This window comes from Hippopotamus amphibius, chromosome 6, assembly GCF_030028045.1.
Source record: "Hippopotamus amphibius kiboko isolate mHipAmp2 chromosome 6, mHipAmp2.hap2, whole genome shotgun sequence".
NCBI classification, from domain to species: Eukaryota; Metazoa; Chordata; class Mammalia; order Artiodactyla; family Hippopotamidae; genus Hippopotamus; species Hippopotamus amphibius.
This window is the reverse complement of record NC_080191.1, coordinates 106,265,649-106,290,532: the sequence shown is the minus strand read 5'-3', so window position 1 is coordinate 106,290,532 and position 24,884 is coordinate 106,265,649. Positions and strand designations below refer to the sequence as shown.

The 24,884-nt window shown below is 37.7% G+C and overlaps 1 protein-coding gene across 1 annotated transcript in view; it reads right to left on the bottom strand.

Annotated features, from left to right (window-relative positions):
- KCNH8 (potassium voltage-gated channel subfamily H member 8) overlaps nucleotides 1-24,884 on the bottom strand; it is a 409,682-nt gene that overhangs the window by 128,802 nt on the left and 255,996 nt on the right. The window contains exon 6 of the mRNA XM_057739199.1: nucleotides 2,407-2,564. Coding sequence (XP_057595182.1) covers nucleotides 2,407-2,564 — 158 coding nt within the window. The remainder of the gene's footprint in view (nucleotides 1-2,406; nucleotides 2,565-24,884) is intronic.

Here is a 24,884-nt window from a genome sequence, read left to right as displayed (position 1 = left end):
GGTACCGAGGTCTTTCTAGGTAGTAGACACTTGGCAAGGTATTTTATAGAAAGCTTGCCTTTTTAGGCTGTTCAGAAACCCTGCAGGAATTTTTATGATTTTAGCCCTATTCTGATGTTAACCTCCCCATGGAAGTCACTCAGATGGTAGGTGATAAAACTTGGATTCGTACTTTTGCCTTTTTCACTCTATCATACTTTCTAGGTCTCATTCATGATTTATCTCATTGTGCCTTTCATACTGATGTATACATAGAGCGTTTTAATAAACAAATGTGTGAGCTGTACATAAGACATTTGCCATCAGCAATTGCGGGCACAGCCAAAGCTAGAGCAGGCAATGCGTTTTTGATGGTTGTCATGCAGTTTTGAATGTCATCTACGGAGATGCACTAACTGAACCCACTTAAAATCAGCACCTGGAAAATCTGCACCTTTGTTACTTTGTTTGTTCCTGCTCTTCTTCTTGTAAGTCTGTGTAGTATAACAATAGCATAACTTATAAACTTTTCCTCATCACTTATGCTTTTCTGGGAAGTAAGTATAATATTTTGAACAAGCTTTTCTGTTCAAATAGAGTATTTCATACTGACTAATTTATTGGGAGGAATACACATTTATATGCCAATTTGTTAAATGATCATATCCTCACCCCTATGAAAAGCAGAAAAATTATTACTGATAAGAGAGAGAGTCCTTCCTTCCTTCCTCCTTTTCTTTGTCTCTGACTTAGATGTTGACCTATAAATTCAAGTCCTTATAAAGAATTCAGGCCGTATTTCACAAGTGAGAATGAAGAAAGGTAATAGAAGTGCAGTGAAAATGTACAAGTGTTTAAAATTCATCAAATTATGAAAATTAGACTTTTTCAAAAACTCCTCACTTGCCTTAACTTTAGGCAATGAAAATTTCAATCATATCTAAACATTTTATCTATTTTTTATTTTATACACTGTATATTACATAATATATATATTTAAAATTATGCTATTTGTTCAGTGCCTAAGAGAAATGGAATAAAATTATTATTAGTATTTAGTAGCAGAGAAGGAAGTTAATTTACAGCAGAGTTTATGAAACACCATTTAGTTAACAATTCTCCAAGATAATTTGGAAAATTTTTCTTATCGTTTTAATATACTTCTTCGAGATAGTTTTTGGCAGTCTTGCAAAAGCCTTGTTTTAAGTCATTACATTTTCATTATAGTATACTTAGCTAGTCAAATTCAATCTTAAAAAGCACTTTAAAAAGCTTGGATAACAATTCAGTTTAGCACTGATTTATATTATATACTAGATTTTCCCCAGAGCTTTCCTTTCAGTTGAGTTATAAACCTCTTAACGACGTTGACACTCTCAACTTAAAAAAAAAATGAAAGAAAAAGAAAAGAAAAATACTATTATACTGGCAATTAACAAATGTACAAATTTGTACTAAATAGTCAGGAGTATAGTTCAATCTTCATTCTGAAGTCAATAATGATTGTATTTGAAATGATCACTTTGTTTAATACTGAAAACTATGCTTTTAAATTCTTGATAAAGAATATACTTTCTATGGGGGGAGGTGTATTAACTGAGTCGGAAATATGTTTAATTTGAACTAATGTTTAGTAAAATTTTGCCTGCTAAAATCGTTAGTCTAGCAGCAAATTGCATTACTGGTCCAAAAATGCTATACATTGCTAAAAGTCTATTTATAAGGGAGCACTTAATGCTTTTAAGAGTGTCAATCATTAGTAAAATTAGCTATGACTACAAGTGGGCATACTTTCTTTCCTGTAAGAAATTATGAGAATAAAGGTTTTAGATGAAGAAAGAAGTTACAAATATCAATAAAAATTCCAGAGAAAGCTTGGTTTATGTTGGTCATTTTATCATTTAGATTTTTGCTCAATCCAACATTTTTTACAAGGACTTCTAAGAAGTGGTTGAATTTTCTTATTTTAATTTCAGCCTTTTTTTCTATCTTGATAGGTCTTCTGTTTGTTTTGCCAATGAATAATAAAATATTCAAGAGGTAGCGAGCAAAGGTCATAAAAATAGAAGAAACCTTCAAACTTTCCATGAAATTCTTGAGGCAAATATCTGGCTCAGTAATATAAAGTAATGCTTATATTCCTGCAGATGGTTTCCTTATCAAAGAATTTATTTAGTGAGTCAATGTGATGATAAATTCAGGCTTTTTATATCCTGGTTCTAGGTATTTAAATGATTAGAAATGGGTAACTTCTGTAAGTGGAGAATCTGGCCTGCATGTCATTGGTCACCTTGGCTCTTTATTAAAAAGGGCACAAAAACCTGGACATACAAATTACCACAAACATTTAAATGCTGAACATGTGAACAACAAACACAGGGGTAAAACCAACCTTCAAGGTCATGTGGATGGGATCTCTTTACTCACCACTGTGACGTTGAAAGCATACAGGAGATCAAAAGGCAGTGCTGCGATTAAATCAATGATGAACCAGGTTGTGACATAGTGGATGCAAATTGATCTTGCTTCAAAGATAACTTGGCCAGACTTGCTGACATAGGTTGTTCGAAAATTTAAAATAATATCTGCTTGAGAAAAAAGGATAGAGAAAGGGAAGTTAGGAGAAAGAGAGGGAGGAGAAGGAAAGAAGGAAAGACAAGGAAAGAAGGAGGATGGAAGGAAGACAGGCAGGTGGGCAGGGAGGAAGGAAGGGAGGAAGAAAATTGTATCAAATTAGACTAATGTAATTTAGATTGACAGTATCCAATACTCTTTTTGACAGATCCAGTTCAACTCAACAAACAGGTATTGGAGAAGGGTGAAGAAAGGAGTATTTTTTGAACACTTAATGCATTCCAGACTTTGGGCCACATGTTAAAATAATGAAAATAAATAATAATAGCAATAACAACAATAGTGGACACTTACTGAATGCTCACTATGTACCAGACATTGTCCTAAGAACTTAACATATGTTGCTTCACATACTCAGAACATCTTCCACAGTAGACAGTATTAACATAGTACAGTACATAGCAGGCAGTATTAGCAGAGGCAGAAACTAAGTCTCAGTGGGAAAAGCAACTCATCATGAGCATCTAGCCAACAGTGGCAGAGAAGATTCTGAACATAAGTATAATCTGTAGTCCGTATTCTTTTTATACTTTATGTTTATCCAATAGTACTCTATTTCATGTACAAAAGTTTTACTGCTCTCGGTATAGATATGAAATTCATCCCTGCCCTGAAGGTGTTTATATTCACAAAATACCAGATGTTTCTTGTTTGGATTTCTAGGTTAAATTTTATTTTACGTTTATTTTATATTTGTATTTATTTTATACTTGTATTTTACTACCTATTTATCAAGATTTTTACAATACATGACATCCTTGTGAGTGCTGGTCAGAGTATAAAGTCATAGCCATGTGCATCACCTAGAGCTCTTGTCGCCTATGAATAAATGTCTTTGAGTCTGTCACGTAATTCCTGGGTTAAATATCATTAAAGCATTGGAAAAGATGATCTTTTTCTTGATGTGTTTTAGAGTTGAGTACAGCCAGGCTATAGGGAATTTCGGGACTGGTGCCTACACATAAGCGTGAGGCAGACTGAGCATTTTATGCACCGGTGACCCCAACAGAAACATCTTTCTCTGTGGAACTTTGTTCTTGGGGATTGTCATGAGTTGGTGACAAAGACCAAAGGAGGGAATGTGAGAAGTAAATACCCCAAAGAGAAGAGGAATTCACGGAGTCAGGAAGTGAATGCTAAGCTCTGAATTACATAATTTTTAAATTAATTGGCGTACCCTTTACAGCTAATTTAAACTATTGAAAATAAGTAAGGGACTTCCCTTGTGGTGCAGTGGATGAGAATCTGCCTGCCAATGCAGGGGACATGGGTTCGATCCCTGGTCCGGGAAGATCCCACGTGCAATGGAACAACTAAGCCTGTGCGCCACAACTACTGAGCCCAAGCACTGCAACTACTGAAGCTCACGCACTCTAGGACCCACATGCCACAACTATTGAACCCGTGTGCTGCAACCGCTGAAGCCCACTCACCTAGATCCAGTACTCTGCAACAAGAGAAGCAACCGCAATGAGAAGCCTGTGCACCACAACGAAGAGCAGCCCCCGCTCACCACAACTAGAGAAAGCCTGTGTGCAGCAATGAAGACCCAAAGTAGTCAAAAACATTAAAAAATAAAAATAAAGTATATAATTTGAAAAAAAAAGAAAATAAGTGAAATAGTGTCATGTGAGCTTAATAACTTGTTGCTATCATGTTCATCATGGTAAAGTAATAAAAATTACGATAGTGTGCACTTTATATTTGTGTATCATTTTTACTTTTCACTTCTTATCATATTTGAAGGCAGAATTCTAAGATTTGTCCTCCCTGCCCGACTCACCCCGCCCCCCCCACCATCCTCACTCTCCTTTCATCTCTCCCCTCAGGTAAGGGTGGATCCTGCGAGAATGATGAGATATGAAGGCATGATCACGTTACATCACAGGACTAAAGGGTGATGATCTGTGTGGTCTGACCTGATGAAGTCAGCCCTTTAAAGCGGTTGTCTTCATCTGGTGTTATGGGATAGTGAGGCGTGCTCTTCCTGGCCTCGATGGAAGCAACTGCATATTATGGGAAGGGCCACATGGCTGGTAACGGCTGGTGAGCAGCCTCTAACTGCTGAGAGCAACCCCTCGTTGACATTTAGCGAGAAACGGAGACCTCAGTCCCACAACCATAAAGAACATTTGTTCAACAGCTACATGAGACTGGAAGAGAATCCTGAGCTCCAGGAAGGAACACAAGCTGACACCTCGATTTCAGCCTTGTGAGGCCCTGAGCAGAGACTTCAGCTAAGCTAGACCTGGACTTCTGACCTATAGAATCTATGAGATAGTAAACGGCTATTGTTTTGAGCTTTGTGGTAACTGGCTCTGCAGCAATAAAAAACTAATACAACATTTACTAAGTCATCTGGTTCTCATAGCCTGTGAGATAACACAGGAATTATGACAAAGCAGATTACTATTACACTATTATAGATTACACACGTTCTTTTTTAAACAAAATTTATTTATATATTTTAAAATTTTTGGCTGCGTTGGGTCCTCGTTACAGTGCGCGGGCTTCTCAGAGTGGTGGCTTCTGTTGTTGCGGAACATGGGCTCTAGGCCCATGAGCTTCAGCAGTTATGGCTCATGAGCTCAGTTGCTCCACAGCATGTGGGATCTTCCCGGACCAGGGATTGAACCCGTGTCCCCTGCACTGGCAGGCGGATTCTTAACCACTGCACCACCAGGGAAGTCCCTACACATATGTTCTTAACATGAGCCCAGTGCTATTCTAGGACCTTTATAATCATAATCTCATTGACTCTTGACAACAATGCTAAGAGGTAAGCACTTTTTAAACGCCTTTTACAGATTAGAAAACTGAGGCAGAAAAGAAGTCAAATGATCTGCCCAGGGTCACACATGATGAAACTGAAGCACAGGATTAAACCCCTCAGCTAGTTAGTGAAAGAGTGAGACCCAGATCCAAGTCTCTTAAGTTCTAACTGTGTGCTTTAGGTTTTGGTGCCTCAACAGAGATCAGACATGTTTCCGATCTGGAAGCAAGTTCTAGGTGACTCAAAAAGAAAACATTCATTGTTCTAGACTATTGTGAATGATCTAACTTATTAAGATGGCATTATTAGAAGTCATATTTTTGTCAAAAAACAAAAATGTTAAAACACTTCCCTTGTTAATACTGAGACTGTGAAAGGATGAAGCTAGTGGATAAGCCGCTCGCAAAGAATGAACACAATCCCGAGGTGATTTCCACTGCAGAGTAAAAATGCCATCACGGCAAAGAACTGATGCATGCCTGAAGCATGGCTACCAAGGGGGCGCTGGGAGCTCAGGGGAATGCTGTGAAGTTGTTAGGGTAACAGGTGACCTTTTCATTTTTTCTTTTTAACTTCCTAGACTCATGTATTTGTGCATTAGCAGAGCAATTTAACAGCTTAGACCACCAGTTGCTGAAATAAAGTAGAGATTTCAACTTCATGGTTTTCAAAAGAAAGCTCAGGTTAGGCATTTAGATTTCCCTCTTACGAGTGAGAAATCCAAAGAGTAGCTTACCAAGCCCTTCAGTGAGCTTTGGTTTCCAAAGCAAAGGCTGAGGTAAGTCGAAAAGTTCATTATCAAATTGGAAGAAAAAAATGCCTTGTGTATTTACTAACTGATCACCAGATTCTACCACAAATTTTATAGAAAACCCACTGCCACCACCCACATACCTGGGGTGCCCTCCTGATGGAGGAATGAAAGAAATGATTGATTGGCCTTGGGTTGATTGATACAGTAAACATTTTTAAAGCTATGTGGTTAATTATGTGGTTGACTGAAGAATAAAATAGAGGTGCAGACTTCTGAATAGAAAACATATTTTCTTGGATGAGTCATTACAGAATGTCAGTTTAGAAAGCTTTTTAAAAAATAATCTGTTACTCAATTGAGTTAACTGGATGAAAAGAAGATATGCTTATTTTAAGTTTAAAAAGAAGTAATGGTAAGGCTTTTAAACAGCAAAAGAATAAAAGCTATTTTTTAAATTTATGGATACAAATCTATTTTTGAAGTACTTGAGTACTTTCAGGGTTTATTTTCAGGGAAAAAAACCTAGATATATAGTATATTCTAAGATTTCTAGGACTATGGTACCATAGAAAGACTGTAGGTTTGAGTGAGTGATGAGTATTATTTTTAGTTTATTTTTTTATCTTTTAACTCTAAAAAATTTTATTGAAGTATAATTGATTTACAATGTATTATTTTTATTTATTTTTAAAACATTTTATTTTATATTGGCGTATAGTTGATTAACAATGTCGTGTTAGTTTCAGGGGTATGCAAAGTGATTCAGTTATACATATACATGTATCTATTCCTTTTCAAGTTCTTTTCCCATTTAGGTTATTACATTATTATTTTTAGATAGCTGATTTAAAAAAAAGCTACTTTTGTCATACACATAAGAATAGACATAGTTCTGTTGTAGTGTGATTTACAAAACATATTTTCATGTTCATTACTTTGTATGGTTCCCGTGCCAACTCTCTCAGCTATACTATCACCGACATTCTACTAATGACTCAGCAGATTTAAGGAAATTGTTTAAAGTCATGAAGATTGTAAGCAGGAGAGAAACAGGACATTCTTTTGACAGGCAAATCCATTTTCTTTCCATTATCTTAAAGATTTACTGCACTTTCAAATATATTTCAGGGGCAATAACAATAGGTCGGTGCAGAGAAATGCATTTCTGATTTTAGCCCTTAGAGTCAATTCAGCACTCGCAGCACCCAGGTAAAAGAATATGAAATCAGGGTCACAGGATGGAATGTGGGGGAATGAACTGTCTTTGATTCTGGACATATGAAGATTCAGCATCTGTCCAGAGAGAACTGAGAAATCACTCTGTGTTCTCTCCACTGATAAGGATGTGGTGGAAAGGAAATATTCCCTTAATGGAAGGGCAGAGATGGGTAGTACAAGTTCTTTAAGAATGAGGGAAAGATAGAATAAAATTAGATTGTGATGAAGGAGAAAAGAACCTTCCAGACCTGGCGTCCCTCATAAAAGAACCATGGCAAGAGTAAGATGCAGATGTAGAGAACAGACTTGAGGACATGGGGTGGGGGGCAAAGGGGAAGCTGGGATGAAGTGAGATACACTACCAAATGTAAAATAGATAGCTAGTGGGAAGCTGCTGCATAACACAGGGAGATCAACTCGATGATGGGTGATGACTTAGAAGGCTGGCATGGGGAGGGTGGGAGGGAATACCAGGAAGGAGGGGATATGGGGATATATGTATAAATACAGCTGATTCACTTTGGTGTACAGCAAAAACTGACGCAACAGTGTAAAGCAATTATATTCCAATGAAGAGCTTAAAAAAAAAGGATATTCCCAGAAACTGAAAAAAATAAATAAAATAAAATGCAAACCTTCTAATGAAAAAAAAAAAAAAAGAACCATGGGGGCAAAGAGGAGATTCACCAACAACACTGGCTCCAGCTGGTCTTTTCCCCTGTAGTCATCTTACTTCCCATAAAGTTTTACATCATCAGTGTATTAAATCAGTGACTCATTCAAATTTTGCAGTAAGAATGTGGTCTCTTCCAGACCCTAACCCTAACCCTAACCTTCCTAAAAGGCAGCAGTATGATTTTCATTCTGAGATATCTAGAAAGTGTGATGTTTTCCAACTTTATGTCAAAACATACATGAAAATTCATTAATATAGAAATTTTTATATTTAACTTTTCTCATTAGTTCCATTTATTATCAACATGCACAGCTGTCCATAAGTACACATACACACATAGTCTGAGTCAGGAGAAATATTTCCAAAACGGTAATGAATTGATTCACCCGAATTCAGCACCTAGACATGTTAATGCCTCGTGTATGTGTATAGTCTCTCGTGCCACGTGGCGCCGGTATCACGTGAAATGAATAAATAAACAGGGTAGTAGAGAATTACCGTTCATACATATACACATACACACATGTGGTTTACAGAATCTCAAAAAAATTGATCATGATATGCCCCACCAACATGAGGCAGAATATAATTGAATTCTCTGATGATTCAGATGGTACTGAATTATTGTGCAGGATAATCCATTTACCTTGCTGTTGTTAGGTTTTACATAAGCATGATGAAAATAAAGACAAGTAATAGACAGATAACTGCATGTGTTTTGTTCTCATATGGTTAAGACCTCCAAAAATGAGTGTTTCATTTCTCTCTCTATCTCACTAAATTGTTATGTGTGAGAACTAAAAGGCAAGAAGGTTAAATCCAGTTTTTCCAGTTTGATTTCCTCGAGAACTATGTAATGAGAAAGTACACACAAAAAAAGGTTAAATTTGATATGGCACAAATTAGTAGATTTCTTTATTAGCATGCCTGCCAGATGGGAAATAATTTAAAAATAATATTGGCTTACTTGTTAAAAAGTAAATTAAAATATAATGGTGTGCAGGAGAGCATATGCATCAAATAAAAATAATTAATATCTTCATTTAGCCATTCCTCTACAAATTAATCAATGCAGTACAGCGTGGGTAGAGAGAGATTTAACTAAACCAGCTGCCAACTAATATTCTAAAGATACCCTGCCTTTTTGCATTGCTTTGAGGCACTCCTCTGAACACAGTAAGATGCCATGGTGAATTTGAGCTGGAGGTGTGGGAAGAATGAATAACTGGAGGTTGATTAGTGAAGAGGCTTGAGGGACTCACAGTCCTAAGAATGGCTGTAATTGATCACCGGGATTAGTGGAGGAGATTTTCACACCACTTGATCCTTGCTCATCTTGTCAGCATTTGTCCCTCTTGCTTACCTTAAATGAGAAATTTATGGAAAAGCAAGGTCAGCAGACACAGGGAGAGGCAGCATTTAAGAGCAGTTGCCTGCAGAAGAAAAGGTAAGGCTGAAAGAAGGCAACCAGGTGAGTCAGGGGGTGGTCAATGCTGTCACTGGATTCAGTTTGGTACCAGGGTCATGGTGGACTCTTACATCAGTTTGACCCTCAATGTCAACATGAGATAAACCAGCTCAGAAGAGAAGTCTTTCCATCCTAATGTCTCTTTGAACAGAAGAACCCCATCCATGTCATGCTTCGTAAGGCTGCGGTCAACCGGGTATTGACTGCTTCCAGCAATGGTTGAGCCCTCTGCCTTTTGAGAGTGTTGCCTTAGTTTGACGTGTCCTTCTTACCTTCCTCAAATAGATGTCTTTCTCCTTCTAACTCCCCCTCCTTGGTTCTAGTTTTGTCCTTAGCAGCAACACAGAATATGTTGTCCTCTCTGACCTCAAAGCCCTTCTTATAAATATTTGAGATCAGCCATCAAGTTCTTTCAGTGTCGCGGGCTGTATGTCTCCATTTCTTTCAACTGTCTCTTGCTGATACAGTTTCCTCTTCTCAGTCCTGATGCTTTTCTTCAGTTTCATGGTTTTCATGGCTAAGTCTCATGGAAGATAGGTTTTGGGCTTTTGCCTTCTTCCTTCCATCCTTCCTCCCTTCCTTCTCTCTCTCCTCCTCCTTTCTCTCTTTCCCTCCCTCTTTCTCTTTTTCCCCTTTCCTTCCTTCCTTCCTTCCTTCCTTCCTTCCTTCCTTCCTTCCTTCCTTCCTTCCTTCCTTTTCTTTTTCTCTTTCCTCTTTTCAGGCTGAATTTTTATTCATTTTACATAGTGAGCTGTCCCATCAATTTTTTATTTTGGAAAGAAATTTTCAAAGTTTTAACACAATAAAGAAAAGAAAAGAAAACCACTCACAGAGTTGACTACTGTCCTTCTGGAAGTAAGTTACTGAAAGGGTAGCAGAATATCCCAGCCTCAAATATGCCACTTTGGCATAAGAATAATTTGAGCGGAAGGCAGTTGAGAAGGAGCAGAAGCCAAAAAAGCTCCCTGCCCTCCTGCTATTTGCCTAAAAGCAGGACATACATTTTCAAAAGTGTCCTTGCCCCCTGCTCTACCAGGAAAGACAGAAGTTAATTCCCAGATGCAGCCTGTCTTGTGGGAAGACAGTAGCAAATATGTATACTCCCACCAGCAGGGTCTGCAGAATTCTCATTATTCCACAGTCTCACCAACACTCGACGTTGTCCCACTGAAAAAATTTTGCCAATTGGGTTGTAATATAATCTTTCTTTTTTTTAAATAAATAAATGTATTTATTTATTTATTTATTGGCTGCTTTGGGTCTTCATTGCTGCTCTCAGGCCTTCTCTAGTTGCAGCAAGCGGGGGCTACTCTTCATTGTGGTGCACAGGCTTCTCATTTTTGCAGAGCACAGGCTCTAGGCTCGAGGGCTTCAGTAGTTGCAGCATGTGGGCTCAATAGTTGTGGCTTGTGGGCTTAGTTGCTCTGAGGCATGTGGAACCTTCCTGGCCCAGAGTTCAAACCCATGTTCCCTGCATTGGCAGGTGGATTCTTAACCACGGCGCCACCAGGGAAGTCCTATAATGTTTCTAATAATAACATTTAGAATTGTTTTTCTTTTAGTAATGCAGCCTTAGTAAACTGTTGGGGAATCTTAAAAAAAAAAAAAAAGACTCACGTTATTATTAGCTGAAGTAAACTTTTGCCAACTTAAATCCCCAAATAATGTTTTTTTGTACAGATTGCTCCCATTTGACTGCTTCTATCCTTTATTGGAAGATCTAAAGCATAGCTATACCTTTCAGTTTTGCAACATCCTTAAGTACTAAGAAAATGTTGAGATTCAGGACCTCTTCTGCTCTTTGCCCTGTGGAGGGTTCTTGGCACTCAAAGACAGACAAGGCATCCAAATTCATCATGCCTCTGGTGGGGACCATGGACTCTCGTTTTTATTATCTGATGTCATCCTGCAGGGAAGCCCCCTCTGTGAATATGCTGGCAGGTCAAAGGACATGGTGCACATTCCCAGCAGGTCTCTATGAAACCCCCCACTTACTGTCTATAACTTATACTGAATTTGTACATTGCTTTAATTTTTTTTAAGAACTTTTATTGAGATACGGTTAACAGACAATAAACAGCATACATTTAGAGTGTACAATTTGGTATCCCAATCTCCCAGTTCATTCCCCCCCAACCCGCACCCCCCCCCCCCCGCTATCCCCACTTGGTGTCCATGTGTTTGTTCTCTACACCTGTGTCTCTATTTCTACCTTGCGTTTCCTCTTTCATAGTTGTTAGCATTTGCCTTATGTATTGAGGTGTTCCTATATTGGGCGCATATATATTTATAATTGTTATCTCCTCTTCTTGGATGGATCCCTTGATCTTTATGTAATGTCCTTTCTTGTCTCTTATAACATTTTTTATTTTAAAGTCTATTTTATCTGATGTGAGTATTGCTACTCTAGCTTTCTTTTAATTTCCATTTGCATGGAATACCTTTTTCCATCCCCTCACTTTCAGTCTGTATGTGTGCCTAGGTCTGAAGTGGGTCTCTTGTAGACAGCATATATATGGGTCTTGTTTTTGTATCCATTCAGCCAGTCTGTGTCTTTTGGTTGTTGCATTTAGTCCATTTACATTCAAGGTAATTATCAATATGCATGTTCCTATTATCATTTTCTTAATTGTTTTGTTGTTGTTTCTGTAGGTCCTTTTCTTCTCTTATGTTTCCTGCTTAAAGTTCCTTTAGCATTTGTTGTAGGGCTGGTTTGGTGGTGCTGAATTCTCTTAGCTGTTGCTTGCCTGGAAAGCTTTTGATTTCTCCATCGAATCGGAATGAAATCCTTGCTGGGTAGAGTATTCTTGGTTGTAGGTTCTTCCCTGTCATCATTTTAAATATATCATGCCACTCCCTTCTGGCTTGCAGAGTTTCTGCTGAGAAATCAGCTGTTAACCTGATGGGAGTTCCCTTGTATGTTATTTGTTGTTTTTCCCTTGTTGCTTTTAATAACATTTCTCTGTCTTTAATTTTTGTCAGTTTGACTACTATATGTCTTGGCGTGTTTCTCCTTGGGTTTATCCTGCCTGGGACTCTCTGCGCTTCCTGCACTTGGGTAGCTATTTCCTTTCTCATGTTAGGGAAGTTTTCAACTAGAATCTCTTCCAATATTTTCTCAGGTCCTTTCTCTCTCTTGTCTCCTTCTGGGACCCCTATAATGCGAATGTTGGTGCATTTAACATTGTCTTAGAGGTCTCTTAGGCTGTCTTCAGTTCTTTTCATTCTTTTTTCCTTATTCTTTACCACATCAGTGACACCATTCTGTCTTCCAGGTCACTTATTCGCCCTTCTGCCTCAGTTAATCTGCTATTGGCTCCTTCTAGTGTATTGTTCATTTCAGTTATTGTTTTGCATATCTCTGTTTGTTTGCTCTTTAATTCTTCTAGGTCTTTGGTAAACTTTTCAATCTTTGCATCCAGTCTTTTTTCAAAGTCCTGGATCATCTTCACTATCATTATTCTGAATTCTTTTTCTGGAAGGGTGCCTATCTCCTCTTATTTAGTTGTTTTTTTGGGGTTTTATCCTGTCCCTTCATCTGGTACAAAGTCCTCTGCTTTTTCATTTTCTCTGTCTTTCTGTGGTTGTGGTTTTTGGTTCCACAAGACGAAATACTGCTGATACTGCTTGATACTGCTGTCTGCCCTCTTGTGGAGGAAGCTATCTAGGAGGCTCGTGCATGCTTCCTGATGGGAGGGACTGGTGGTGGGTAGGGCTGGGTGGGTGGAGCTCAGTAAGACTTTAATCTTTTTGTCTGCTAATGGGTGAGGCTGTGTTCCCACCTTGTTGGTTGTTTGGCCTGAGGCTACCTAGCAGTGGAGCTTACAGGCTCTTTGGTGGGGCTAATGGCAGACTCTGGGAGGGCTCACACCAATGAGCACTTCCCAGAACCCCTGCTGCCAGTGCCCCTGTCTCCTCGGTGAGCCACAGCCACCCCCCACCTCCACAGACAACCCCCCAACACCAGCAGGTAGGTCTGGTTCAGTCTCATATGGGGTCACTGCTCCTTCCCCCTGGATCCTGGTGAGCACATTTTTTTTGTGTGCTCTCCAAGAGTGGAGTCTCTATTTCCCCCAGTCCTGTGGAGGTCCTGCAATCAAATCCCGCTGGCTTTCAGAGTCTGATTCTCTGCGGATTTCTCCTCCTGTTGCTGGACTCCCAGGTTGGGAAGCTCAGAACCCTCACTTTAGTGGATGGACTTCTGCAGTATAACTGCTCTCCAGTTTGTGAGTCACCCACCCAGCATTTATGGAATTTGATTTTAACGCGATTGTGCTCCTCCTACAGTCTCATTGTGGCTTGTTTGTCTCTGGATGTGGGGTGTCTTTTTTGATGAGTTCCAGTGTCTTTCTGTCGATGATTGTTCAGCAGTTAGTTGTAATTCCAGTGCTCTTGCAAGAGGGAGTGAGCACACATTCTCCTACTCTGCCATCTTAATCCTATCTCCATTGCTTTCATTTTACTGTATAAGGATAACCGTCTCAAAAAACTTCCACATAACATGCACATTAATATGTGTAAATACTACCAATTTTGGCTCCCTATAAATTATCCACTTTCAGGTGATATGTAACTCTAAATTACATATTGAATTTTGTAATTACTGGATCATTTTTAGTAAAAATAATTTAATGATTAAATATAAACCTACTGAAAAACTATGACTTATGCATACACTAGTTTTTTTAAGGACTTTTATTGAGCTATAATTGACATACAATAAACTGCATATATTTAAAGTGTAAAATTTGATTTTTTTCTTATTAGTAACGTATATATGGCAATCCCCTAATCCCAATTCATCCTACCCCAGCTCTCCTGCCTCCACTTTCCTTCCTTGGTATCCATATGTTTGTTCTCTACATCTCTGTCTCTAGTTCTGCCTTGCAAACCAGTTGATTTGTACCATTTTTCCATATTCTGCATATATGTGTTAATATACGATATTTGTTTTTCTCTTTCTGACTCACTTCACTGTGTATGATAGTCTCTAGGTCCATCCATATCTCTACAAATGTCCCGATTTCATTCTTTTTTATGGCTGAGTATAATCCATTGTATATATGTACCACATCGTTTTTATCCATTCATCTGTTGATGGACATTTAGGTTGCTTCCATGACCTTGCTGTTGTAAATAGTGCTGCAATAAATGTTGGGGTGCATGTGTCTTTTTGAATTATGGTTTCTTCTGGGTATATGTCCAGTAGTGGGATTGCTTGGTTATACAGTAATTCCATTTTTAGTTTTTCAAGAAACCTCCATACTATTCTCCATAGTGGCTGTATTAATTTACATTCCCACCAACAGTGCAAGAGCATTCCTTTTTCTCCACAGTCTCTCAGCATTTATTGTTTGTAGATACTCTGATGATGTCCAATCTGACTGGTGTGAGGTGATACCTCATTGTAGTTTTGATTTGCATTTCTCTAATAATTAGTGATGTTGAGCAGTTTTTCATGTGACTCTTGGCCATCTGTATGTCTTCTTTGGAGGAATGCCTATTTAGGTCTTCTGCTCATTTTTTGATTGGGTTATTTGTTTTTTTGATATTGAGCTGCGTGAACTGTTTATATATTTTGGAGATTAATCCTTTGTCTGTTGATTTGTTTGCAAATATTGTCTCCCTTTCTGAGGGTTGTCTTTTCATCTTGTTTATACTTTTCTTTGCTGTGCAAAGCTTTTAAGTTTCATTAGGTCCCACTTGTTTATTTTTGTTTTTATTTCCATTAATCTAGGAGGTGTGTAAAGAGATCTGGCTGTGATTTATGTGAAAGAGTGTTCTTCCTATGTTTTCCTCTAAAAATTTCATGATGTCTGGCCTTACATTTAGTTCGTTAATTCATTTTGAGTTTAGTTTTGTGCATGGTGTTAGGAAGTGTTCTAATTTCAATCTTTTACATGTAGCTGTACAGTTTTCCCAGCACCATTTATTGAAGATGCTGCCTTTTCTCCATTGTATATCCTTGTCTCCTTTGTCATAGATTAGCTGACCATAGTTTATCTCTGGGCTTTCTATCCTGTTCCATTGATCTATATTTCTGTTTTTGTGTCAGTGCTATATTGTCTTGATTACTTTAGCTTTGTAGTATAGTCTGAAGTCAGGGAGTCTGATTCCTCCAGCTCTGTTTTTTTCCCTCAATATAGCTTTTGTTATTCTGGGTCTTTTGTGTCTCCATACAAATTTTAGGATTTTTTTGTTCTAGTTCTGTAAAAAATGCCATTGGTAATTTGATAGGGATTGCACTGAATCTGTAGATTGCTTTGGCTAGTATAGTCATTTTCACAATGTTGATTCTTCAAATCCAAGAACATGGTATATCTCTCCATCTGTTTGTGTTGTCTTTGATTTCTTTCATCAGTGTCTTATTTAACCTCCTTAGTTAGGTTTATTCCTAGGAATTTTATTCTTTTTGTTGCAACGGTGAATGGGATTGTTTCCTTCATTTCTCTTTCTGATCTTTCATTGTTAGTGTATAGGATACAAGAGATTTCTGTGTGTTAATTTTGTATCCTGCAACTTTACCAAATTCATTGATTAGCTCGAGTAGTTTTCTGGTGGCATCTTTAGGATTTTCTATGTATAGTATCATGTCATCTGCAAACAGTGACAGTTTTACTTCTTTTCCAATTTGGATTCCTTTTATTTCTTTTTCTTCTCTGATTGCTGTGGCAAGGACTTCCAAAACTATGTTGAATAGTAGTGGCGAGAGTGGACATCCTTGTCTCGTTCCTGATCTTAGAGGGAATGCTTGCAGTTTTTCACCATTGAGAATGATGTTTGCTGTGGGTTTGTCTTATATGGCCTTTATTATGTTGAGCTAAGTTCCCTCTGTGCCCACCTTCTGGAGAGTTTTTATCATAAATGGGTGTTGAATTTTGTTAAAAGCTTTTTCTGCATCTATTGAGATGATCATGTGGTTTTTATCCTTCAGTTTGTTAATATGGTGTATCACAGTGATTGATTTGTGTATACTGAAGATTCCTTGCATTCCAGGGATAAACCCCACTTGATCATGGTGGATGATCCTTTTAATGTGTTGTTGGATTCTGTTGGCTAGTATTATGTTGAGGATTTTTGCATCTAAATTCATCAGTGATATTGGTCTGTAATTTTCTTTTTTTTTGTAATATCTTTGTCTGGTTTTGGTATCAGGGTGATGGTGGCCTCAAAGAATGAGTTTGGGAGTGTTCCTTCCTCTGCAATTTTTTGGAAGATTTTGAGAAGGATGAGTGTTAGCTCTTCTTTAAACATTTGATAGAATTCACCTGTGAAGCCATCTGGTCCTGGACTTTTGCTGGTTGGAAGATTTTTAATCACAGTTTCAATTTCATTCCTTGTGATTGGTCTGTTCATATTTTCTATTTCTTCCTGATTCAGTCATGTAAGATTATACTTTTCTAAGAATTTGTCCATTTCTTCCAGGTTGTCCATTGCATACACTGCTTAATTATACTTATCCTGTTTATAGTTTTCAAGTGGTAAATTTTCCAAATTTAACTCCAATAGAAAACATAAAGACTATAACATCTATAATATTCAGTCATGTAATTTAAAAATCTAATAGAGTCTATTAGTTTCATATGAAGTAAATATTAGTTATCCAAGTAATAAAACTTGGAATTAATGAAGACTAAGAGAGATTCCAAAAAATGTATTAATACAATTAATGTTTCCCCCAATGTGAAATCCAACATACATATCCTCATTAGAAAGAAAAATTTTAGATTACATAATGAGAGCTTTTATAGTTACATCGCACTTTACATTTTAATTAGGGCTTTCATATTCATTTTCATACTGGAGGAAAAGAATATCCTTAGTATTTGCAATAGTCTTTAGTGCTAGTTGCCAAATCTTTCTGGCTCTCAACCTCCTGGTATGATTATATTCTCTCCATCTGAAGAGATTATGTGTGTCTCTGTGACTTGCTTTGGCTAAAACTGTGAGAGCAGGAGTAGCCTGAAACACTTCTGGGCAAACTTTTGAGAGTTAGTGTGCAATTCCTCACATTTTCTTCTCCTTGTCTTGATGATCATGGAAGCACATGACAAGATGGGGCCTCTGTCAGCCCAGGATTGAGTGACTACAGGGCTCAGAGCTCACAGCTGATTCACAGGGCCACTTACTACAAGGGAGGCACAAACCTTAGTGTTACATCCCACTAATGAGGTTGCTTGTTATCACAGCAAACCCTTGCCCATCCTGACAAATATTCCTAAAAGGCCATAGAGAAGAGGTGGCTCACAGGGAGAATTTGGAGTCAGGGTCCTGGGTTGCAGACCACTGAGCAGTTATTAGTTGCCTTCACTGCTATTACTACCAGTAGTGCTACTGCTATTCTATAAGCTTCAAAACTCAGAAATAGGGACCGTGAGTGACTTATCTAAGGTTGCCTGTCATATTCATACTATTATTTTTACTGTTACTTTATAGACCTGATACACATAATATAATGGCATTAAAATGACAATAAAACAATAACAAAAATAATAACAGCTAACATTTATTAAATTCTTGCTATGTGATAGGGCTTAAATGTTGTCCATGTATTAGCTATTTTGATCCCCACATGGTCACCATGAAGTAGATACTATGTCTGTTTAGTGATAGGTTGAAGAATTAACTTGACCAAGGTTATCCAACTAGGAAGTGATAGAGCTGGAATTTACATTTAGAGTCTGTCTGTATACTACCACCAAAACATTTTTTATGATAATTCTTCCTCTCCTTCCAGCCTAGAAAGGGGATTCTTCTGGTGATATTTATAAACTGAGTTTTGAAATTTAGGTAATATTCAGAGTCATAAAAACTATAGCATTTTGACTACAGGTTGCCATATGTTAAACTGTTCAACATAGTTAAAAATGTCTTATTTCAAGAATTACATATATACTGTAAAGTACATTGGTCTTAAATGGATGGCTTGATGAATTTCTCCAAGGTTGACCATCTTTGTCATCACCATGGATAGAGATATAACTAGGACTAGAACCCTAGAAGCCTTCCATGATCCTATCCAGTCATTAACCCTTCCCAAAGTCACTGTTGTCCCAATTATCATAGATTAGTTTTGCTTAATTAGTTGGGAACTCTGTATAAAAGGAATCTTATAGGGTGATGATGTAGACGGCCAGGATAGGGAGGGTGGAAGGAGTTGCGGGAGGGAGGGGATATGGGGATATATGCATAAATACAGCTGATTCACTTTGGTGTACCTAAAAAACTGGCACAAGAGTGTAAAGCAATTATATTCCAATAAAGAGCTTAAAAAAAAGGAATCATATAGTATGTACTCATGTATATAAATTCTTTCACTAGACATTGCATATGTGATTTTCATCAATTTGGTACCATTGTACCATGTTCACTCTTTTTTACTGCTGCATAGAATTTCATGTACAACTATAAAAAAATCCATTTCTCAATTTTATTGTTGCTTAAAAAATTTGATTTGGGCTGTTTCTAATTTGGGCTATTACAGTTAATACTCTTAGAAATAAATACATACATATACACACATACATAAGCATGTACACACAATACCTATACCTTTCCTTGTACAGGTATAGGTGTGTCTATTGATTCTATGAGTCAGATTTCAGGATCAGAAAGTAATTATGTATTTTACTTTAGTAGATAGTGGCAAAAAGTTTAACAGAGAGACTGTACTAATTTACATTTTTACATACAGTGTATGAAATTTCAGGTTGCTCCATATCTTCCTGCTACCTTGGTAATAATTTGTCGTTTTTTTTTTTTTTTGCCATTCTAGTGGTGGTGAAACTCTTTACATTTTCCTAATGATATCGAGCACATACTAACTGCACATTTGGGTATCCACTTTCATGAAGTTTGGGTGCAGGACTTTTGTCTATTGAAATGTTTCCCTCCCTTTTCTTTTACTGACTTGTAGGAATTGTTATTATAAGTTCTGATTATGAGTTGTGTTCTGCTTAAACAATTAATGCCTATGCCAAGGTAATAAAGATATTCTACTATGATGTCTTCCAGAAGTTTTATTTTTTAACTTTCACATTTTGTCTATACTCCATGTGCAATTGATTTTGTGTATGGTGTGATGCAGGAGTCAAGATTTATATTTTCCCAGTAAATATCCAACTGACTCAGCACCATCTTAGAAAACATTATCATTTCCCCAAAGCATTTCAGTGACACTTTTGTCATAAATCAGATCATATATGTGCAGATCTATTTCTGGTCTCCACATTTTGACCCATTGACCTGTCTATCTATTAGGATTGCAGCTTTTCCAGCACAGTCAGAAACATGTGTTCAAGCTTTATTTAAGGACTCTCAATAGCATTCAAAATATGACTAATACATTTGACTTTAAAGCATAAGTTGGTTAGTCACAAATCTGAAGTTGCATTTAAAAAAACTAAATGGATTTTTATTTGAAATATTTGAATTTCAAATACTGAATTTGAAGTATTTAAAATAATGGAAGCATTATGATTTTATAGTTATTTTTAGGAATGCCATCAGTAGAAATTACATTTGTGTTATGCCAGAATTGCTTTTCCACTTGTGGTTTCTAGAATTCAGTCTATTTTTAGTCATTGTGAAGAGTAAAATCACAAAATGGTCAATATATCAAGCCACACCCATTTGATTTCAGTACTGTATGTGTAGGCCCAGGGGAAGATTTCAAAGTTGAGGTACACAGTAATTCTTTGCTCTACTGGCATTATATTCCTGACCACTAAAATCAAAGGGAAAGTTGGAAAGTAAAATGGTGTCCATTTCATTAATTCTCCCTCAGGCTGTTTGAGTAGCGAGAGTAGCCCAATTGAAAGCAGCTCTTTTGCCCCTTTCCTGTTTGCCCATTTCTGTCCCCTCTAACCTTAAAGAACCTAGTTATCAGAATGAGATCACTAGGTAATTTCACCTAATTCCTGACTTGTTCTCTCCTGAATGCACACCATGCCTTGCCTAACCTGTTGACTCTTTTCCTAGACAAAAAGAAGTAAGAATGAAGAATAAAGTCGTTAAGAATGACTAGCTATACGGGGATATGTGTATAAAAACAGATGATTGAACTTGGTGTACCCCCCAAAAAAAAATAAATAAATAAAATTTAAAATGAAAAAAAAAAAAAAAAAGAATGACTAGCTCTCTACCCCACCAGCCCCCTTAGTAATCCTACAAGCAGATCATGCAGACAAGATTACATCTGAGGAGACAGTCAGCCAGTCTGCACGCAATGGAGAATGATGACACAGAACCCAACCTCCAGACTCAATGATCCACTGAGATTCTTCTTTTTCCCTTTAAAAACTGTCACGGCTGAGCAGAATCTTCAGAGTTGGTTTCAGGGCACGAGTCCAACTTCTCCCCAGATTGCAGGCTATTCTGAGTAAAGCACCTTTCTTTTTTATTGACACTTGCCTCTAGAATTATTGGCTTTTGAGCAGCTGAGCCTGAGCTCGGTAACATAATGACAAGTCAGGTCACTATCTTCAGGCCTTTAAGAGCCAAGAATTCATCATGGTAGCTAGATCACCAAAGCCAAGAAAGGAAATCACAAGGCCAGCAGAACTAAAACTGTAAATACTCACACTGGAACTCAACAAGACAGAGAAGTACTGGAGGAATTCCAGAGCCAGTTAATTCTGGGATGCACCTGGTTATAGTCAGAGTCAGGACAGAAGATGTGCTCCAGGGAATTAACTATGGTTTGGACATATATACAGTGTCAACAGGGCTACCAATTAGAGCTGGAGCCTTAAAAGAAATGAAGTCCCCAGTTATTTTACTTGTTCATATTTCACACTGAAAGCTTTTCTATGTTCTTACAAAGTTTATCCTTTAAACTTATTGTATGGTATTTCTGGAGGGAAGGGAAGAAACTGCTCCTGTATCTGTTTATATAATGAAAATATAGTCTCTAGAGTTTCTCAGTGATATTCCAGAGAGAACAAGTCATAACTTTCAAAACCCACGAACCCTATGTTTTTCTACTTATTTTATTTTCTACTGATTTTAATTACTTATATCTACTTGTTTTCTACTTACGGGGCAGTGGTTGTTGGTGTAAAAATGAATAAAATTTTACAAAAACACATCTATTTGTTAAAAGTGATCTACTTGTACTCAGGAAAGGTCTTTTCCTCAAATTAACCTTTTATTATATGGAGATAGTTTTACTGCTATTTTTCCAGCAATAGCGACGAAATCCCATGTCTTTATTGGGGCTACAGTAAGAAGATGCTACAAAATTCAGGTTACTCAGGACTGAACAATGCCACAAACTGCAGGGCTAAGGTTTTATTCTGAGAAATTGTTTTCTGAGGCATCACTCAAACAACTGAGTAATGCAAATGTGGTATTTGGCTGTTACTAGTATGTTAACAGACTTTGAGTGGTTTTGATGATTTCTATTACCTAAGCTAATGCTATTTGCTTATTTAGCATTTGAATGTCCATCAGTACTGATGCTCTTCTGAACAATATATTTAAACAGAAGCAGGAATGCATCCTTTGCTATTAGGGAGATTCAAACACAGCTGACCCGCGACTTGTTTCAAGATGGCTATTGGCCATGAATTCTGTATATTTCAATTGTTATCACACTTTTCACTTTTTTGGCAAGTTCAGATTTTCAATCTGTCATTAAATACATCTATTGATGATAAGAATTCATTTGTATTATCTTAATAAAGATGTCCAAGACAGGAGCTGATCTGAGCAAATATCACCCTCCATAGCTGTTCACTATTCTTCCTCCTATTTTTCTTTTATGGGGTAACTTTAACGAGCATGTAAGTTATTACCTTTGCTTATTAATAGACCTCACCACTTGGGAAGAACTGGCTTGGCATCTTGTAATACACACGATTTGAAATGCATTCAAAACATGCAACAGAAAGGCTCCTAATAAATGACTGTAGAGATTTTTCAGGTAGAAAATTTGCATATTATGTTGACATTAGGATCTGAACTCGGTGGGTACACAGTCATTCATATAGCGTCAAAATTACACCCAAAGGAACGTGAGACACCCTGAAAGTATGTCATTGCCTCTAATATTTAAAATAGCCCCTTGCTTTTCTTCTCTCTCATTCCCTCAATCTAAAGGCCCTGTAATGCAACTATAGGATATAATGCAAAATATAGCTGTTCACCAAAATTCATATTCCCCTTTTTCCAGAGTAATAGAATTGTAGCTGGATGACATTCCAAGGCCCCCTTGCAACTAGTGTGGTCACATAGCTAAGCTCTTGAAAACAGAAGTGTTGTGTGCAAATTGTATGTTCTGTCCAGTAAGACTGTGTATATTAGCTTTTTGATGATCTTTGCTTTTCCGTTTTTCTGGCTGGAATAAAGAATGAAGAGACCTTCGAAGCCACCTACTAAAGATGGTGGAGCCACTGTCAGTCTCAGTCGTTAAATGATTATGGAAGAGAACCACTCGCCCCAGCTCCTCTCTACTAGCCTTCAATACACTCAGCAGAGCATAAGGTGACAGAAAATAAATTTAGACACCCCATAAGCCACAGAGTTACTGTTGCAGTTCTTGTTATATCTTGCTAAATCTAACACAAAGCAAAGCCCACAACCCTCTCCTTCCATTAACTTAGTAGTTTAACAGTTCCCAGCCCCAAGAAGCAGTGCTTTGGTGGCTGGTCTTAACAGTTCAATCAAAATGTGACTTTTTATCATAATGGGCAAAGACTCACCCACTTCTTCAGCCTCTACTAAGGATGGCAGTACTCCTTAGCAGTAGCTTTCCTTTTGCAATCCCTAGTCAAAAACAAGTGAGCATCATTTCATTGCAAATCCTTCCTACAGCTGCTCCTGGGCATTCAACCTCCTGGTGGGCTTGCTAAAGCCAAGGCATTAATATGATCCATTGAGGTCACCCCTGTGTTTACTTGCCAGATTCAGCAGATCAAATACAGGACAGCTAGTTACCTTTGAATTTCAGATGAGGAATAAATAATTATTTAGCTTAAGTATGCCGTATAAATAGAAAAAGTTCTTTTATTGCTAAAACCATCCTTAGACTATTAAGCTCTCAAGAGACATTCGGAGAGCTTGGAAAGAGACCTAGTCAGAAAAAGACAAACAAGCACCATTTGACAAACAAGAGGCTATAGGTGATCAGAAAACTCTTCTGAGGGCTTGTTACAAATATTAAATAAAACAATAAACGTAAAAATCCTTTCTTAAATTTACCAAAGTCTGTTTACTCCTCATTTCCCTTTGTACTTCCTTTCCTTTTAAAGTGACGACCTCTTGGATCTTGTTTCTTTATCTATAAACTGGAAAAAATATTACTATCAAGTTTCATTCTTAATTATACTGTAGTATGTAAGATCAGCCTAAAATATTGTGAGACAGGAAAAACAGGAAGTGGCTTTTGCAACTTCCATCTTCTTGAAGAGTTGCTCTAAGTTTTAAATGAGATAATGTCAATAAATATGCTTTTAATCTTCTAATATTTTCTATAGAAATGAAATACCAGTAATGTTAAGAATCAGACTTAACATCGTTCATTTGTCTTCATGACACCACCTGTTTTATCCAGGCCATTATCTGATTCAGCACAAGTGACTCACAGTCTTCTTTACTTTACTTCTTTCCTATCCTAGTCAACTTTTTTTAAAATTTTATTTATTTATTTTTAATTTATTTATTTATTGGCTGTGTTGGGTCTTCGTTGCTGCACACAGGTTTTCCCTAGTTGCAGTGAGCAGGAGCTACTCTTTGTTGTGGTGCACAGGCTCCTCACTGCTGTGGCTTCTCTTGTTGTGGAGCACCGGCTATAGGCGCATGGGCTTCAGTAGTTGCAACACATGGGCTCAGTAGTTGTGGCTCATGGACTCTAAAGCACAGGCTCAATAGTTGTGGCACACGGGCTTAGCTGCTCTGCGGCATGTGGGATCTTCCTGGAGCAGGGGTCGAATCCATGTCCCCTGTATTGGCAGGTGGATTCTTAACCACTGCACCACCTAGGAAGCCTTTTTTTTTAATGTAATGAAAATGTTCCTTTTTCTTTTCTTTTTTTTAAAGATTTATTTTATTATTTATTTATTTATTTTGGCTGCATTGGGTCTTCATTGCTGCACATGAACTTTAGTTGTAGCAAGCAGGGGCTACTCTTCATTATGGTGTGCTGGTTTCTCACTACAGTGGCTTCTCTTGTTGCAGAGCACAGACTCTAGGTATGCGTGGGCTTCAATCGTTGTAGCACGTGGACTCAGTAGTTGTGGCTTGCAGGCTCTAGAGCACAGGTTCAGTAGCTGTGGCGCACGGGCTTAGTTGCTCCACAGCATGTGGGATCTTCACGGCCCAGGGATCGAACCCGTGTCCCCTGCATTGGCAGCTGAATTCTTAACCACTGCGCCACCAGGGA